The 20,656-nt window shown below is 38.9% G+C and overlaps 1 protein-coding gene across 1 annotated transcript in view; it reads left to right on the top strand.

The window, feature by feature from the left end:
• Positions 1-20,276, top strand: part of LOC148407660 (uncharacterized) — a 109,534-nt gene extending 89,258 nt beyond the window's left edge. Inside the window, 7 exon segments of the mRNA XM_088402018.1 lie at positions 4,013-4,122; positions 4,809-4,901; positions 6,492-6,585; positions 6,655-6,695; positions 14,198-14,300; positions 18,722-18,850; positions 18,852-20,276. Coding sequence (XP_088258144.1) covers positions 4,013-4,122; positions 4,809-4,901; positions 6,492-6,585; positions 6,655-6,695; positions 14,198-14,300; positions 18,722-18,850; positions 18,852-18,938 — 657 coding nt within the window. The 3' untranslated portion in view covers positions 18,939-20,276.
• The last annotated feature ends 380 nt before the right edge of the window (positions 20,277-20,656 follow it).

Here is a 20,656-nt window from a genome sequence, read left to right as displayed (position 1 = left end):
ACTCCCTCCCGTCCTCTCCACATCCATTCCTGTATGCCATCAACCACTCTCCAAAACGTAAGTAAATTATACAAAATGGTTTATAATGCTTTATTTATCTTTATCTTTATCATGTACTGCTTGTGCACATTTACTTGTGCACACATACTTTCCATTATTTCTTATGGGAAAATTGCTTTCGGTGTTCGAACAAATCGGTGCTCGACCACCACCTCAGAACGGATTATGGTCGAGTACCGAGGTACCACTGTATTTGCAAGTTTTTGAAATTTATAATAATTTAATGTATCATTTTTAATGAAAAAGGGTCTAAATCTTAAACACTGTTACTTTAAGAAAACTTTCATTTTGGGGAATGGCCAGGGTGTGGTGGGGTATTACTCGGTGCTGTAGGGAGAGTTAGCGGTCGCGCACCATGCTTTGATGCACTGAGGATTGTAAAAGAAAATCAATTTTGTGCCTTTAAAGACACGTGCCTGGTCACACGCTGTACTGTGGCTAGGAGATCACTGGGGATGGGAAAATAAGGCAAGCAAGGTTTTATTGAACATATTCACTTTATTTATGTACACATTTACTTATTAAGGGTTTTTGTCCGGTCCTTACTACCCACAGAAAACGACGGAACAGTGTACCATTTTTCATGTACAATTGATACCTTTTAAAGGCACATTTTGACACTTGTGGTCGACTGAAAATCACATCACATGTACTCAGAGCTCAGATAGTCACGAATTGGCTGAGCTTGCAAACGTCACATGACCGGACTCAGAAAACAGGTGAGCAGTCGTTGGTCTTACCTAAGCCCTGAGTACTAAAATTTAATTCTCAGTCGACAACAATTGGCAAAGTGTGTTTTTAAAGATATTGTACATGAAAGAATGTAATAGTGTAATATATTAAAGGCAAAATGTGACATTTGTATTGCCCAAAAGGACTAAATAGATGACATGTTCCTTTAAATTTCATGGTTGTTTTGTTCAAGATATTCTGTGCAATTGTATGTTTAAAGTTGTGTGCACAGTAAAAGTGTGTCTGTGGTCATTTACTTTACAGTATTATACAATTAATTGGTATGAAATATTTACTAAAGCAATAGCATTTCTCTTACTGTACTGATATATTTTTCCTAGAAAATGTACAGTGGTTGAACTCCAAATATTGCCGCAGTTGTTTCTGGATTTGGAATTCTAGTCTGATCGTGGCAAGTCAAGTAAAAAGATTGTATGAGCCAATTAAAAGAAACCTATCTATTTTCAGTTAAGAGGCTTGCCCTGTGCACCGGTGGTATTCAAAATGATAAATACACTAGCCGTGACTATTGAGTCCAAATCTTCTACCAGTCATCTCAAAATTTCAAGCATAAAAAACAGAAGCAATTGCATCTCCAGACTTGCTTGTAAAAGTCTCCCAAATGCATTTCAGTGCCCCTTTTAGCCCCTATCATCTGCTAAAATATTTGTGAACAAAACCAATCTAAATGTTAAGCAGATTTGCGTCCTTCCACCCACCCCCGCCTGCAATCGCACCTCCTTTTGCCCCTTTCTACTGTTCCCGTCCTCCTTACACACACACACACACACACACACACACACACACACACTCGCACACGCAAAGAGGTTGTTCTATCATAGAGGGGACATCCCATTCGCATAATGCATTTTCTAGCCCCTAAACCTAACCATCACAAAAGATTGCCTCGCCCTATACTTTAACGAAAAAAAACAATTCAAACTTATACTCTAAAAGCAATGGCCTTCAAAAAGAGGTCTGAACGTGTAGGGTACAACAAAAGGGCAAGAGATCCCCACAAAGATAGTCAAACCTGAGTTTTGGTCCCCACCATTTGACAAAAATCAAAGGCGCGCACACACACATAGAAACACACATTTTTGCGTCACCTCTCCGCCTCCCTTGACAATGGTGAAAACAGAGGGACGGTGTGTAATTTAGTCCTAATCACAGCATCAAACTGGCGCTGCGATTTACATCCTAGCACCGGCTGACTGAGTGAGACAGTCAGCAGGGGGGTCTTAATGTGAGACCGTAGTAATTACTGTCATTACAGCACGTTACAGAGGTATGCCTGCCTTTGCAAAGTGAACGTGTGTGTGTGTGGATGTGTGTTTAGGTGTGGCTGTGTGCGTGTGTGTGTGTGTATGTGTGTGGATGCTTGCATGTGTGTGCACATCCATGTATTTGTGTATGCAAGTCTGGATATTACTGGGATGGGGTTTAACCTCTCCCAAAGTATGTATTATAATTACGTATCTAGTTTCAAGTTGCATCACCAAAGGTACAAAGGTAGAGATGGCAATTGTTAGTGCGGGTATGTTTTGTTCTTTCCTATTCAAACTGGCAATTCAAAATAAAAAAAAAAAAAACAAGAGGGCAATTTTCTGGCTTTGACTGGCTCATCTTGCCAACGCCGCATGACCCAATTAAAAAAACAGGCAAGGTGTGATCATCATCAAAATACCCAATTGATATATTTAGAATTGATACATCAACTCAGTTTTGTCAACACAATGTAATTATTTGCTTCATCTTGTAGCAAAACAGAATGAGTCTCATCTTTTGTAAACTCTTCATACTTTCTTGTGTTCATCTCCATAAATTATATATTTGCTGCATGTTAAATGTCATTCAGAATTCCTACATTGTGAGTAGTCATTGAACGCCTCACCAGTGTAATGAATGTGCTCGAAGCAGTTGTTTTTCCTTTTTTTCGTGATGCAGCTCAAATTCCTTTCACCATAAATAGTTGTGAAGTATCTGTGGTTCACCGAGTTTATGAGCATGTGTGTATGCCAAATGATGATCCCAGAAAAAAGGCTTTGTTTTTGTCATGTGGAATGTAATTGCTATAAAGTAATAATTTTCATCATTTTCTTATAGTTTCAGGCACTTTGGTGCACTTGCTTCTTTTTTTTCCATTTTAGACTAAGCTATAACCCGTATAAACGCGATAAAAATAATTAACACTTGTTGAAAGTTGATTTATATTGTGTTTTTCTGTTGATAATGTTAAAAAGGATACATGTGTAGGTATATTTAGACAATTTTCAATAATAATAATCTTATTTACTGTATATTCAGTGCATCGACTGGGGGGGGCGCGAAAAGTTTTCTCTTTTCTAGGTGGGGCCTGGCAAAATATAGCCCAACAGGCACCTGTTGCTAACAGCCAATGAATTTTCGCCCTTCAGCTTGTTCCGTTACGGCAAATATTGTAAGTAAGAAATTGGCCGATAAAAATGCACATCTGTGCCTCAAAACTCGACTTATGTGGCGATGGATCAATCTTCCTTTTGGCCTTCATTTTTGGGAGAAAGAAAGTGTGACTTGTATTTGGGGAATTTATGGTAAATATTCAGACGAGGTTTTGAGTTGTGAATTACTTTATATTGTATTTTGCAGTTTTTTATGTGGCATCAAAAAATACATATGCGGACAGTCAATATTAACTTTTTCACTGATTACGTTTTTGACATGATGTCTTTTTGGGGATGGCCGCTCTACTCAAAAGTTGTTTACATCATGGCCTTTTCATGGTTACAACTCTTTGTGGGTAAAACGTGTGGCATATCAAGGTGTTTCCAGGCCGATAATAGCAATGGTCCCGGAGTTTAGGCACCTAAAAGGACCAGAGTGATAAGAATGAGAAAGTCAGCAGTTTTACCATCCCATCCCTGTTAACCCCAAACACCCTCCACCGTCTTTCCTCTTAAGCACCATCTAATACTGTATCCTGCTGTTTATATACAGCATGTGTCAGCAAATGCTACCTCTGTCATTTGTCACTATTACCCAATCTCCAAATCGTAATCTTTATTTCCTTGTTAAGGGCTACTCTTCTATCATCACTTTCTGCCTTTTTTACTTGTTTTTAAAAAACATGTTCCATATTGTTGGTATTTGACTGTGATTATATGTTCATGGGTGTGTAAAAATCATCTTGCAGGGACAACAAAAAAAAAAAAAACAGCAAAGTTATTTCCTTTGATTGCAGGTGCACACACTCCAGTCCAAGCTAGCGGCATCATGTTCAAACAACGACAACCTCCGACATGAGAGCCAGCTGGTCGTAAATGATCTCAAACGATGGATCACTGAGCAAAAGTATGAAAACGTAATGCGATTACATTATGACTTTGATAGTGGAATTTGAAAGTTGCTTTCCAGAGGACCTGTGGCACTGTTGTAGGGAGTGATTAGATGCTAAGACCATCAATTTCTTCTTTCAGAGCATCTAGTCAGAACCTTGCACAGCAGATGGCAAAGCCAAGTTCAGTTCAATGTCACAGAAGACAAACTTTGAATGGTTATTTAACAAAAAAATACCTTTGAACAACTGAAACATGCCCTTCCTCAAAAAAACTTTTCTGCACGCTGATTTTTCATCATATGTACATCAAAAACTGAGGTTTTAATGTGTACCAATTACATATTTGAATTATTAACTTTGACATAAAGCAGCATAACTGTCAACAGAGATCTGGAAGAGTTCTGGAACTGTTGACGTCGAGTATACATTCTTGAATGAATGTATTTGCAAATACATTCAAAAATACTTACACATACTGTATGTTGCAATGTACTTTTGGGCTAAATATCTAAAATAGTCTTTCTCAAAATAGATATTGAGATGTGCATGTACAATATTTTTTTTTAAACCATTTGGTCTACATTATACCAATACTTTGAACAATTAGTAATTTAACATTTTGTATTTATATTTTTTTATGGTTTTATTCTTGTCTGCAGTACATGATTTTGGTTCGCCATTTATTTCCATCATTTAACAGGATATTGGGTCGTGGATGTGGATACTTGTGGATCCCCCTTGTGGATGTGGCATTACAGAAAATAATTTGTAATGGAAATCATGCACTGCACAAGTAAGAATGAAATTATTAAAAAAATAAATAAATAAACTATGTTAAATGATTTACACATTTAATCTACCCCCCCCCCCCTCTACTGCCTGAAGATGGCTATAGAAAATGGATGGATGGATTGCAGAAAAGGACATAAAAAACTACTTGTAAACAATAGTTCATTTTCTTTGGTATAACAAAGGCCAAATGCCAAACAAATATATTTTTCCTTTACTAGCCTTTGGCATTTCCACACTTCCGTATGGCAGTGGTTTTCAGTGGGGTCCAGGGACCCCTGGGGGTCCTTGGACTGACTGCACGGGGTTCGTGAAATAATTTGGGTTATAATCTGGGCAAGCATTATCAGAAAAGATTTCCATTCCTTACATAGGATTACAAGTACTGTATGTATAATATTTGTGTTGTATGTACTGCAACACTGCCATCCAATGGTCACAGTTATCACTTCAGTGCTCGCATGGCTTAATATTAGATCAGCACTAGTCAAGTGTGTCAGCTCCCCTCCATTACAAACGTATTTGACAAAAATGTTATTTTAAAAGACAAATTATAGTCCGTGGCACTGAAAGGGTTCAAAAATAATGTATTTTGTGTTTATTTAATGTTATATTAAATTGTGAAAGTATTCACAACTTTTCAATGAAGCATTCAATTCAACCGGTTTAATATATTTTTAAAAATGTACTCATTTTTAACATTGTCCAAATGCGTTTCGTGTCTACAATAGCTTGCTAACGAGGCAATAAAGCGGCATTTTATTTTATAATGTTGTTTTTGACTAAATAATTGGCAGCAACCTGTTTGGGGGGGAATTGACCCAGTTTTGTTATTTTGCAAGCTTCAGTATGTCTGAAAATAACAAATTGAATAAAATGGTGAATTAAAAAGGCACCTGTATTCGGCTTGAATTAATGTGTGTGGTTTTATTTTGTTTTGTTTTGGGGGTTTTTTTGTCACTGTGTGCCCAGCAAGTGGCTCAAGAACAATCCATGTTGTAGCCTATCTGAACTTTTTCGATGCCTGTGGTAAGGAAAAAATTGAGTGCATTCAAATGCGGGTTTGTGCATTTACTAAAGTAATTCAAGTTGTCTATTTTGACATACTTCTACCTGACAGTCTTTCTGTCATGCGTGCATCATCATGACTCACACAGACACGCACGTGCCATATGCGCGGGCAGGGCGTGACATATCCGTCTTTTAAGAGATAAAAGTGGCATCGTCAGATTTTTGTCAGGGCACTGTCATTACCCGCCTCTTCCTTCATTGTGCTACAACCGTTCTAACCATCCACTATATGCGACATACAAAAAACTCACAAGTGTGTTCTGTTTCTGTCCTGATAAATATGAGAAAGAAATCTTAAAAAAAGTGGTTGATGCCGCAATAATTGAAATCAGATGAATAGTTGCATTGTTTCAGTAATAAATGAAGCACACGTGATAGTCACAGACCATGTTGTGATTGTGTGTCTTTGCACTGTTTCTCTGCCACATGAAACAAGAGTCTTTGATGATAATAGCATCTGTCAGCCTGACTGTGTTTATTGTCTGCTTGAACTCAGTGTCTGCATTTTTCTTTGCTTTGTCAGACATCTTCAGGAGGCTAATGACACGCTGAAGGCGGAGGTGAAGCGACTGAAAGAAGTGGCGGCAGGGCAAGAGAAAGAGATGGAAAGTGTCAATGTAAGATGGCAGAACAAAAAATATGCTGGAATTAAAAAAAAATATATATAATTTTCCATTCTTATGCAGGCCCAACTCAAGGACCTTTGTGCACTTCGAGATGAGAGAATGTAAGTCAGCATGTCAGTCCTATCTTTCATCAGTTGATACAGTCCACTTTGCCTTTTCATAGTATGGTTTGGAACAGTAAATACTAATCAAGCTCATGTCATTTAGCAAAGTTTTTTAACATGGAAGGGTGAATACTGATACCAGTCTTTTCTATCAGGCCACTACCTGGCCTTATTTCATGGCTCAATCCCACTTTCATGTCCATTACGATACAAATACTTCAGCCTCAAGGATCAACCGATACGAAATCCGATACTGATCCGATTTTTTTTTTGGGGGGGGGGGGCTTATCTAAAAGTTGATTAATAAAAACGTTCTTGCACTTGTCTTGTCTATTGCCATCTAATCACCAGTCACACGACAACTATTCCAGTCTTCTCAAGCAGTATTTCCCATGTAGGTGTACTCCTACACGTCAGTGTAATGGAGGACATCGCTGGGGTATGTGGAAACACACAGCCGATTCTGGTCCATCAGATGAATGATAAAATGTTTTCAAGTATCCCCTTCAAATGTGCTGACATATTAATAATTTCTGTTTGAGATATTTGAGGTGTCCCACTGTGTTAATGCAATCATCACTATCCAACCTTTGTTGCTTGGTCACGGTATCTATTGGAAGCTAGCTGTGTCATTTACCTGCTGCAGGTCTCGCATTGTAAACTTTAAGCATCATCGTGTGTTGGTTTACCCACAGCCATAGGTTAGTAGGACTACTTTTCCTGTGATTCTAAGTCACAGAAGCAGGAATTACTAGTTGTAGTCCTTGTATGACAAACTTGCTAGCATGTCGCATAAAGTAAAGTTGAGGTTAGGATCAGGCTGGAAAACAGATCCAGTCGTTTTGGCCTCGATTGGTGTCGATACGGATATTGTGCCTAGTATCGGTACACGTAGTGAGAACTGATACTTGTGTCAATCCAGAACAGTTTTATGGTCATCAACTAGAATTTATGAATTTATTATAACAATAGAAAACAGTGACTTTAAGGATTTTCAGCAAATTTTAAGCAAAGGGTTATAGTCAAAATTATCTGTTGTTTGGGGAGGCATGCAGTTGTCATGATTCGGCATGTTGGGAGATGTGTGTGAAGAAGTCAATCAATCAATCAATCAATCAAATTTTATTTATATAGCCCTAAATCACCGAAGTCTCAAAGGGCTTCACAGAATGAAAAGAGGTCATACAGAGACATCTTTTCAATGTAAGGTACACAACAGCATCCCCTGTCAAAGCTCCCAGAAGGGGAAGGAAAAACTCAAAAACCCCAATTTGGGGAAAATCAGAAACCTCCAGAAGGGACCACAGGTGGGAGGAGCCCCCTTCCAGGCCCACAGGTTGAAGTGGATGCTGCATGTACCGAACACAGAAACAATATAAATTACAGAAAACATATTGTGCTATATAGTGCAGTGATGTCTTGACAGCAGGCAAAGCCATTGGGCAGGAACCATCCCGCATTCCAGCCAGGTGGACCGCAGACGGCTAGACTCCTAACCCGTGATGGTCGACCAGCGCAGGACCCAATGGAGGCGGTCAAGTCAACCCTCACCATCTAGCTAGCCCCCTCTCCCGGCCGGAAGAGGGGGGCAGGAAAAAAGAATCAAGAAGAAGTGGACCTAGATGCAGGTAGTCAGGTTGCGCTCACAAAAATAGGTTTCATATTGAGAAAAAAAAAAACAGGATGGGCGTCAGCTTACAAAGTAACAAATAAAAAGCCAGAAATAGCCTCCTACAAAATTAACCTAGAACCAACCGACTCGGGAGCAAAAATAGAACAAAACAAATGGGGACTATCGTAACCTTGACTTACAGAGTGACTGTGTGACATGCGACAATAACCCAACACCAACTGAACGGAACCCGGAGACTAAATAACCAGAGACAACACAAGACAGCTGGACAGGAGACAATTAGCGGATGGAGCTGATTGGTCAACACAAAGGGGAAGGTTGGTAAGAACAGGTGTATGCAATGACACTAACGACAAACTGTCAAGAACAGAAACATGAACAAAAACCCACAAAAACAGAAACTAGAAAACCCAGATAGCCTACAGCAACAAAAAACCCATCAAATCCAAATAGAACATTACAACGGTGAGGTTTTGTTTATCAAAACCACTGGAGGCAGTTGTACTCAGTATTGGTGTCTGTTAATACTCAACGGTTGACTGTATGAATAGGCATTGGTCTGAAAAAAAGTGATATTGAACATTCCTAATTTTTAATATATGGGTAAAAAAAAGCTGAAGATGATGTCTGAAAAGGGAAGCGGAATCAGTGAAATTGATCATGACAAAAAGGCCTCGGCAAATAAGCCATTGATTCTCAATCCCCCTAAAATCAGAGCTCAAACACATTGTGTATCGCTCTCCAAGCTCTATCTAATGAGATCATTAAAAAAAAATAAGGAAAGAAATAAATTGTTTGGGGGGAAGCACTCTTTGTCTTCATCAAATTACATTTTGCTGATAAGAAGCAGTAGCACCACCCTCTGGGTTGAGCAGCCAAAAAGTGTACAAATCATTTATTTTGCTAATGAACTGCATCAAACTTTGCTGCTTAGTGGCAACAGGCCCTTTGAGACACATTTGTAGCGGGCAGCTTCTTCCAACGTGCATATTTCCCACCATTTTTTGTTGTAAGTCAGCATCCTGGCCCGGCAATGCAGCTGATGACAGTAACAGCAGGAGTGCCAGGCTGTGAATGAAACGCCCCGTGGGCTTTGCCACCTGTGTGTGCGTGTCGCGCCGCTTCTCCGATCTGAATATGTGATTCATGCTGGGCCTTTAACAATGATTACGCTCCAATCAAGGGCCCGTCCTCTTCTACTTGCCTCCCCCGTCGGCTGTCAAATAGCATTCATCAATGACTGGGAGATATATTTATTATGTTCATTAAGGCAATGAGAATGAATGTGACACAGATGGGAGCAGGATAGAAGTGAGAAAGGAGTAAGCGCATGTGCGGAGTGTTGTTCGGGGGGCACCTGCCTGAAGCGCAACTCTCCGTACCCCCTTAAGGTCTCCCAATTAACAAATATCCCCCCCACCCTGCCGGCGTTTCAACACCCTTTTGTACAGGCCCTTCCCCCATTTCCTTCCCCTTAATGAACCACCAGGCCGTGTTTCCAAAACGGATCAGATTTGTTTTGACTGGGCTAAGTTCTCAGCACTATTCAAAGCTGTCAGTCATTTTAATGATATCATTAAGAGGCCGCGACAGGAAGATGAATCGCTTTTCTTTGTCTTTCGCTCATAATTGCAAACGAGCGCACGCGAAGGCAGAAGAGGAGGCAGTTCATATAGATGTAGGCATGAGAGGGGTTTGATTGAACGAATATAATAACATGGAAAGAGATTAAAAAAAAAACTGTGAATTAAACCGTCCTCTATAGTGTCTCCTTGTCCTTTGTTATGATGAATCCTAATTTATTTCATTTCATTATCATAATCCTACTCCGATACACACATCTACCCCAAATGCCATATGCATGGAAATCGTACATCTATATGGCAACAGATATGTCATGTTAGTTGCATGGCAGCCATATGCATTTCTTGTATAAATCTTATTACTGGTGGCAAAGGGGGCCCTCATAATGTCTCTATCACTGACAGCAATCAGCGAAATGTGACATTTTTTTTTCATTAGGGTCTTTAATAAAGCAATGTATGACGATTGTCTGCCCTGTGCTTTCAAGCATGGCTTCATATCACCTGTGGTATTTGCCACCAACCCTTACGGGTGAGGAAGAGGGATTCAGGATCAATACTGTAATTTAAAAAAAAATAAATAAATAAAAAATGAGCTGGGAAGCTCAAGTTTTTAGGAACAAAATGTTTATGGTGCTCAAAGTTAAGCTACTATCTGACATTAACATGACATATTTGCCTTTGATTTGCTTTGTGATGGGGCTGAGCAATAATTTAGTTTCTTAATGATTACCCCCTTTCATTTATCTAGCTGTGTTTGCCTGTTACTAAATAGTCACACATACACAAAAAAATGGCATAGTTTTTACTCTGGATGGCCTTGCTGGCACAACCCCCCCCCCCTTTTTTTTATCCAGACTTGGGATTAGCAGTGCAATTTCTGATGCATCAATTATGCAGTTTTTAATTCAATAAAAGGATAAATTATTAAATCATTGAGCATAAAAAATAAAATAATACACCTATTGTAAATCGCTTGTTGTTGAGGCGCCGATGGAAGGGCGAGGCTGTCGATTATTTGCTGTCGGGACCACTGGCTCGGTGGCTATGACACAACTCATCAGGGGGAAGCACTCATCATGCGTGCCCTACTAACGATGTGCTTCCAATTAAGAGCACTCTGTGATCACAGCAGAGGATTTGTGTAAACAGAGAAGCGACGTGGCAGACGAACAGAGCGGGAGATAAGGGAGTCAAGCCTTGCATAAAATATACAGCCGCGCGAGAGCTGTAAATAAAAACGGTGCAAGAGAGATCGGGGAGTTGCGTTGTGGAGAGTTTATTGCTTAGTTTAGAGAATATGGCAGCTAGGCATTGACACTAATGACTGTAATTACATACACGCTGATTGGGTTAAGCAGCTAATTACACACATTCATGTTTGCGTTTAAACGCAGCAGCAGATGTTTACACAGGCGTTTCGCCAAGCATGGCTACATCCACACATAAATCTCACACAGTTGTCTCTGCTCTGGCTATGTCTCATCATCTGCTTAGCGCCACATTAGCATCTGGAAAGGACTTTGTATCATATGATTATTTTGTGTTTGCACATCTGCACAATCTGCTAAGAAGGAATGCAAGGGAAGACGTATTGCATTTGAGAGGCAATTTCACAGATCAAAGTAAATGTGTGCAATTTCGCTCATGGCTGTTGGGTGCGCGATAATTATGGTGTGAAATTAAAAGATCTGGAAGGGTCAGTTGCGATTATTTTCAATTTGATGAATGTCATTTGCAGAAAATTTGGTTTCGTCTTACAAAACTATTTGCGTTTGCCAGGCTAAATTAGTCTGTTGCTTAATGGAGAGTGAGTCAAATGGCTTCCTGTCAAATGGTGGAGATGGACTTGTATTTATTTTGGGACAACAAGGACCATTTATGTTCTGTGCAATGACAAGCTCATGTTTACAACAACATCCGTTCATCTATTTTCAATAGCTGCTTAAGTGTCGCAGGCTTGCTGGTGCCTATCCCAGCTGACTTCGAACAGTAGGCGGGGGACACCCTGAGCTGGTTGCCAGAAAATCACAGGGCACACCGGGTTGAACAATCATTCACGTATCCAATCACACGGCAACCATTCATGTTTTTGGAGTATGGGAGCAAGCCAAAGTACCCGGAAAGAACCTACACAGGCTTGGGGAGAACATGCAAACTCCACACGGGAAGGCCAGAGCAAGCTGGAATTGAACATGTCTCTTAAATGTGAGGTGGACGTGCTAAGCAGTGCTCCATCGAGCGGCCTGTTGACAATAACATCAGGGCTGAAATTAACAATTATTTTAGAATTAATTTTTTCTGAATATTATATTGTAGTTTGCTGTATCAAATAAAAATAAAAACCATAAATTACATCTTTGTTATAATTATTGTATATAGGTATATTGGTAAATTATTAGACATGGATGTTTTCTGTTGGAGTTGTTTGTGAAAAATGTGTTAGGAGATGACACATTCTGATTGATTGTTTGCATTGTTGCCACATGTCTCCCCCAAACCCTTAAGAGAAGAAATGATTTTGTAACTAGGGCCAACCCAAATTAATAAATGAAGAGCGGACAGGGGTGTGACCAGACCGGAAGGAGATCTGAGAAGTTGCAGGTTCCTGTCCGCTCATAAAAGCGTGCTTCTTTCTAATCTCGGTTGCTTGAACTTGTATTTAAAAATGTGACATTATTTTAAATTGATAAAAATGTACTCTGATTTAACTACTGTTTTGATCTAACGTTTCAGAAAATGGACAGAAATGCTAATCATTTCAGTCCAAAGTAATGTGATTTATTTTTTGATTCAAGGTAAAGATAATAAGTCAGCTATCATGGAGAACTATAAAAATTAACAAATATTAATTGTTGAGAAAAGTAAATTCTGAAGATTTAGATTTTTTTCAACTTAAAAACAATATCACAAGAATAAAAATCATTACCGATTACTGGGTCAATGAATTTGTTGTTATTGAATTGATCGTTACACTGTTACAAAATACTTTCAACGTTAGCAACAATTGCAATGCTGACATGATCTTTTCCCACATTTCAGTGAAACAAGTTTGTATTATGGCTGGGTAACATTCTTTTTTTTGCATGCATACTTACTCTATATTGTTTGTATATTACCATTGCAAAACCACCATATTCTTTGAAACATTATTTTTTTGGAAAAACTAAGTAAAACATGAAATGTTTTAAGGTGCCGCTTCATATTTGTGATTTTAATGGAACAACAATGTCCTTTATTAGCATTTCGATGAGCTTGTGCGTCATATCAAGTGAAGCAAAAATAGGGCATTTTTGCATCCTCGCCTCACAGAATATCCCATCTTGCTCCTTTACCAGTACATTAACATAGGGGAGTTACTGTGGTACTTTAATGGCCTAAGAAGTCTTCAATAAAGTATTTAGAGGGTTTTTTTCCCCTCTCGGTGCTAACTGGACAGGTTCACTGAGGCATGAAAGAAGGAGCGCAAGGCGGGGGCAGCACGTTCTTCAGCCTGTACAGAGCGCCATTATCCACTGTCGTTAATTTAATAGGCATTTCTTAGTTGGGTCCTGGCTCTGAAAATAGCAGACTTTCACATTTGTTTGTCCTCTCTTCCAAAAACATTTTTAATAAATGTTAAAATCTTAAATGGCTCCTCGTAGTGTTAATGTTCCCCTTCATGTCTGTAGTCGCGCTCATTTTGCTCTCGGTAACGCCGTAGCAAGATTTAATGATTTCCGAAAACCATTTGCTCACCCATCTTTGGGTTCGGTAATAAGGTCTTATGAACATCCTTATAGTGAAGATCATACACAGCCAATTCTTTTCTTGCCCCAGATTTGGAGGATGTTTGATTGAACACGCTCTGAAAATGAACACAGTTTTAAAGTTTGTCTTGATTGCGTAAAATGTGAGCAACTTTGCAATAGGATTACATTAATAAAATATGTATAGGCTATTTGTGAATGGGTTAATGTTTTAGTTTTGCAAACTTTTAATCATTTATGAATAGTAAAGATAATACCCAAACCGTTGAAATCTGCTCATATACACACACAAACATACATCACTCACTCACTCACATGGATGGATGGAAGGATGGATGGATGGATGGATGGATGGATGGATGGATGTATACATTCACACAAATACATTTACAATTTTTCAGTTTTTATTCGTTAAAAACGTTTAAAATATCCAATAAAGTGTGTTCCACTTTATGATTGTGTCCATGATTGTGTATGTATGTATGTATGGTTTGTGAATATAAATAAAAATATATGTATCACATGTATTTCCAGCCTCGATAAGGACACTTGCCTGGCCCTGAATTTGGGCAGACTAGCTGACATGCAGACCAAACTGCAGTGCAACATGGACGCCATCAGTGTGCTAAATCAACAGGTGAGAGCGGATCCACACATACACACACACAAACAAAATGCTCAAAAAGACTGCAGCCCTCCTGCTGTTGAGCTTGCTTCATAGGTCCAAAAAACAAACAAAAAAAAACAGCCGTTTCCTCTTCCGGGGATAAAAGGTGATGTTAAGGGGTGTGGTGTGAGCTGCGCAAGTAGGTGGTGGATGAGAGCAAATGGTAAAGGGGAAAACGCTATGACATCTCTTTCTACTAGTAAATGTTTTTCCTTTGATGAATGTGAGATAGGGGCATATATCAATACTGCTGTGCTGATTTCTCCATGACAGCGTAGGGAGATGGCCCGCTGTGATAAAACACTGTTGGAGGAGGGGGAGAACACATAGGAATTATCTGAGGAAGAAGCTGACATTTTTTTTCACTGTGTTGAACTTCACAAGAATCAACAAATCACCAAAGGAGGACAAATCAAAAGTACTCGTCAGCCCACTCACTTCTCCGACAAGAAACTCCTGGGCCTGGGGAAGCGCTTTACTGACTTTAGTGTAGTTTTGTGGGCCGGTCCACTGACGACAAGAGCTCTTGAAGCAGGTGTTGAATTTCAAATGTGCTTTTTTACTGGCATGCAGATGTTTTTGTTTTGTTTAGTTTTTATGTGCGCATGAGGGAAGAGCAATTGAAAAACCTGACTTTGTATTAAAAGCTCTTAACCTTCAATGTGAAGCATTATATCCGTACAGTGACCTATTGAAATACGGACACTTACATGATATGTTGGTAATTTTGCAAACGTGCAATATGGCGTATTTAAACAAAGTCTGCACCTTTGTGGGTATGAACACAGCAGGACTTTCTCTTAAGTTTGTTTGAACTATAGTCATACCAAAAATAACTGAGATTCCTGAGCAAGACACTATTAGAACACTGTAGTCATTACCGCATCTTCAAATATAGTTTTTTGTATGTGCCTGGTCATCAGTGTGACAATTACCCATTTCTCATTTTTCTTCCCATAATTACAGATTACTGCTTTCAACATAATTTAGCTTTTCAGTGTTGAATATTTTGCTGATACTGTAATGGAATACTGTACACACAATCTATGTCCTCATTTAGTTTCAAATCTTAAATGATGTGTATTGTAGATCTTGTGAAGCCACATTGCCACAGCTTAACAAATGTATGCTAGTTATTGGTTCTTCATGTCACAGTTACCGTATTTTTTTCTGAGTACAAGTCGATATTGCTTATAAGTCGACCCCCCAACCTTTTTCTTTTACTTCAATTTGGGTGACTTTTCCAAAAACACAAGTATAAGTCTACCCCTTGCTTTAGACATAGATCCTGGCTGTCCAATTAAAACAACTGGTATGTGTTATTAAAATAACAAAATTATGCTACTTTTAGACGCATTTCTTCATCGTATATCAACTAATGTACTGTTGTGGTTATAGGGGGCAGGAGAAACGAGAGGCAGAAACGAGACAAGTGCGAGTCAATGTATGTGTGCACATAGATGCAAATGCGGTAACCAATGTTGTAACAATGAAATGATTTGAGGTTTCAATGCTTTATTTTTTTGACACAGCTGAAAAGTAATTTGTTGAAAAGCCCTAAACTTCATCATCACTATCTGACATGCCAAATAGCTCCTCCCATTTAAATCCCAGACATCCTCTCCCTCCTGCTCATCATTTGCGCAAACATTACTCTGGTAGTCATCTTCAGACCTGTCCAATTTGTTTGAAATGGAGATTTGTGAAATGCTGATCACCTTACTTAGTATGTTCTATATTCAAGTGCCCCCCCCCCCCCCCCCCTCACACACACACACACACACACACACCTGCCGACATTGGCATGACGGCTGGCCCAAGCGCACATCCAAGGGCTGAAGGAGACAAGTCAAGCCGTCTTTTCCTTTTCATAATGTGTCAAAGTCCGTAATGATCCACACAGCATCGTTGCTGACAACAAAGAGGCAATACGACGGCGCTTGATGAAAGCGCAAATGCTTGATGAAGGCGCAAATGCTCTAAAACGGATGCACACTATAATGAATCACAGGTATATAGAATCATTTTAAGCCTTGTAATTGACGTGATATTACCCATTTTGCATTCATATTAATATTATTCCTACACAGATTTGTGGAAAAAATGGTCTGTTTTGAGTTATGTGGTTATAAGTCGACCGCCCCATGAGGATTGATAATTAGGAAAAAAAACTTGACTTGTACTCGCAGAAATATGGTACGTTTCTATGTTTACGATGCAACCCCAAAAATACGCTTTTATCAGCATCTGGCTCAAATTCAAGTTAACACAATGATCACCAGCTAAGCTAATCTTCAAAGTTCAGTCGGAAAATATCACTAGCCAACATCAAGAAATAAGTTTGATTGAATGTAGAAGAACATGTTGTGACTGGTAGTGAATAGTTGGTTCATTTTTTTTTTCATTTTAGCTCTAGGTTCTCTGTAACATGTCAGAAGATCAAATTATCATAGTTTCTAGTTTCTGTCCTACTCCACTTCCTGAGTCTAGTTTTTCAAGTCTAGTTTCTGAGCCTAGTTTCAAAGTCTAATTTCCAAGTCTAGTTTCCGAGTCTAGTTTTTAGATGCTCTTTGTGGTTAGGTTTTTGTGTGAAAAGATTTTGTATTTTCTTACACTTTAATGTCCTCTTTGCCTCTAGGTCCAAATTTAGTGGTAGCTTAGACTGGATATCTGGTTGATAGTTCCATGTATTCATGTATTGCTGCAAGAAAAATAAGAAAATCTCTGTTCTTTCATTCAGGTAGCTACCAATTCATGAATAAAGAAGCTCAGAGACTAAGTAGGGTTATTTACATCTAGAACTGTGATGTTACAAGACCAAAATCTACTAAATCTACTAAAGAAATGTTTCCTTACAAAAGCAGCTACACACACAAAAAAATATATTTGTTTGTTCAATTTCACAGTGGATAGCGAAGCACTCCAGAGATCCAACTGTTTAAGCAATTTAAAAGTCACGTTTACATAATGTGGCCTTTTTAGGTGTCTTCTAAAGAAAGTTATTTTCATTTGAGTTTAGTACGAGATTGGAATGTTCCAAAGCACATGCTAAAAATGAGCACCATGGAAAACAATTTCAAGAGACGTTTTCTTTTAGACAGCTTGCAGTTATTTTCCATGTTTTATCAATGTTTCCTAATCTGCATTTAAATACTTGAATGGAAGTGCAAAAACGCTCTTTTCACGCATACGCACGTACACACACAAACTCTTTCATCCCAACACAAGCATGTGAATTCACATTTTTGTCAGGCGTGAGCCGGAAAGCTTTTTTTTTCACCTCAGTAACCCTTGTAATTAGGCATATTCAAAGATGAAGAAAATTAAAATACACAGCTAATTATAAGTGTCACCCTCAGTTAATTTTTAACTGTATCCCCAAATTTGATTGGATGTTTTCCTGTCAGAGCGACTAAATACTCTTTAAGCGCCTTTGGCTGGTTTTTGACACATGGTGTCATTGGCTCCTCAAGGGTTAAGCCTAAAACCCTATTTGTAGTCATCAGATTAGTGTGTGTTTGTGTGTGTGTGCTAGGGTAATATTAGTGGAACCTCACATAAATGTCTTTCCTATCTCGGTAGACGTACACGGGAGCAAAATTAGTGCGCACACACACACACACACACACACACTGATGATGATGTATGCAGCTGTCACTATCCAGCATGTCTCTTTGTCTCGCCTCTCCTTTAATTTCTTATTTTACTTTCTCACACTGCTAAAAATACATGATTTCAAATTGCTCTCTCCCTTTTATCTGCCATATTCCAACTTTTAGACTGCCACTTTAGCAATGTAATTACCGTGCTCTTACAACAAATGCAAATGTTTGCACTTTTTAAACTCTCACTCTCCATCATGAATGGCCGAACGTTCCAAAACCCTCAATTTAGTTGAACTCGTCTTATTTTTCAGGGCTGAGAATCTATTGTGTCACAGAAGCTTTTATGGTTGTTGGGTTTTTTTTTTTCTCTCATGGATGTTTTGTGTTAAATTGTCCTCTCATGATCGCTAAAATGGATTATTTTTAATGTTCACATTTACATCATTGTGTGACTCCAGCAAGCATCCATACCTGCATAATACACACACATACACGCACACACACACACACACATACTGGCACAAATTTCAATTCCTTTTCCACATGCATGAAGGCAAGTGTGAAATGGCAATTAAGCACATAATGGGATGCCACCAAGTTCATCGCCACGCTGTTTCTGACTTCTGATGATTGATTTTTATCGGTAGCTTTGAATTATAATTTTTAATTTGGTTGATTGGATTTGATTGTGAGGATGAAGCATTTCTTCAAGTTGTCCTTTCAAAAATATCGTGATGGGCCCTGCTCCAGTCTTTATTTCAACCTTTCTTCTCTCCCTCCCTCCAGTTAAACGCTCTGAGCGAGGAGAACAACTACTTGCGTGGGCAACTAGAGGAAGAAAGGGGCATGTGCACACAAGTGGAGAGCCACTGCCCTCACCTTCCAACCTCCGTCCCCACCAGTGCTCGCCCACCTCTCCTCGCCATCTCCTCTCCTTCATCCCTTCCGCCATGCTCCTCCCCCCAAACTGAAACAAGCAACAAGTGGCACTGATGGTGTCTAAAACTTAAGGTGAGACCAGTGGAGCGAAGCTACCTAGACCAGGTGAATCCCAGGCTTTGGATGAAGCCGTACGGGAGAGGCCCCACTCCCCTCAGCTCCCCAGGAGAACCGTGTAGGCAGCCCACTGAATAAAGCCTGCAGAGCACTTTGACCTGTCATGACATTTGACCTCCAAGTCCTCGCCAGGGAGCGTGCTCAGTATAAGGTTAATGTCCTGCAGGTCAGTGTCAAGTCCCAGGGAGCTTAACGTCTGAAGGAAGGAAGGCAAGGTTCTCCAGAACTGAAATATCATGTGATTTCCTTCAATCTTAAAAAGACAACCTTGAACCAGCTACTTCCTGCACTTGGACATTCTTTTTAACAATGCAATTTTTAGAGCTTTAAACTCCAACTCCATTTACCTGACATGTAAATCACACCTCAAAATAGGAGAAAAATTCAAATTTGAGTGAATATCAAATTAGCCCTGTTTGAGATCCATTATTTCATGAATAAATGTATTGAGTTATCCAATACAATTATCCGAATAATGAATAGAATTCCTAGAACTACACCTTCATACAGAATGTGTCAAAATGTTGGGTTCTTTTTCTGCGACCTGGTTATGTTTTGTGGAGGAGGTTTTGTGGAATCCTGCCAACCACCTAAGAAATTAACTCAATTAACTTAACCCCTGGGGGAAATTCTGACCCAGCTCGGGCTTTTAGATGTTTTTGATGAGTGATATAAAGGGAAAAGCATACAAAAAAAGTACTAGGAGGCTAATATATTCCATGGATTGTCAAAACATGTCGACTTTCAATATGCCTTACTGCCGCCCCTTCTAAATGCTTGCAAATGGTAAAGAGCTACACCCTGCAGATATCAAATTTAGCCAATGCCAGGCTCATTTACTGCCATTAAAAATTGGAAATGTTTTCAACTCATGACTGATTGAAAACCTGATGTTTTCATGCATTTCCCCCGATTTTTGCATTAATCCTTTCAACGGCATCTCACCAACAGGGTGCAATAGAAATTTTTGTGTTGAGGCCTCAAAACCAACGGGGGAGCACTAGCAAACAACTTAAGACATTTGCAAGCCTTTCAATGACTTCATTGATGGGCTTAGCCTGACTTCCATAATGCAAAGTTCTTGTATGCATTGTGGGACTTGGAGTTGACAAAAGGCTTCAATCCAAGAACTAAATGTTGCAGGAAGGCTTTTATTTTGCTGCAGCGAAGCGTTTTATTTCATGCAACGAAAAACATATTTGCATATTATCTGTGAAAACCTCAGCGATTAATAGCTGTTGATGGGTTTTTTTTTCCTCATTAAATGAAAATTTTTCAAAACGAAACAGCCTTGGAATATATATATATATATATATATATATATATATATATATATATATATATATATATATATATATATATATATATATATATATATATATATATATATATATATATGGATAGGGCTGATGCCACTGAACATTTTGAGAGGTTGAAAGTAAAAATATAATTATATTTGACAATGTTATGAGCTTTTAAATGGGTTTAATATCATTCCCGTAGCTAAATGAACCTCATCTGGATCAGCACCAAATTCTGCGAATTCTTCAATATTTCTTTCAATGCCAAAATTTAAAATAAACTCCCGGGTCTATATGTGTTGGAGTTAAAAGACTTGTTCTAACTAACTCAAAACTCTAACTAAAAATGTTTATTGTATAACAA

This window comes from Hippichthys cyanospilos, chromosome 19 (assembly GCF_059441005.1).
Source record: "Hippichthys cyanospilos isolate Australia breed blue-spotted pipefish chromosome 19, RoL_Hcya_1.0, whole genome shotgun sequence".
NCBI classification, from domain to species: Eukaryota; Metazoa; Chordata; class Actinopteri; order Syngnathiformes; family Syngnathidae; genus Hippichthys; species Hippichthys cyanospilos.
This window is presented reverse-complemented; position numbering and strand designations above follow the sequence as displayed.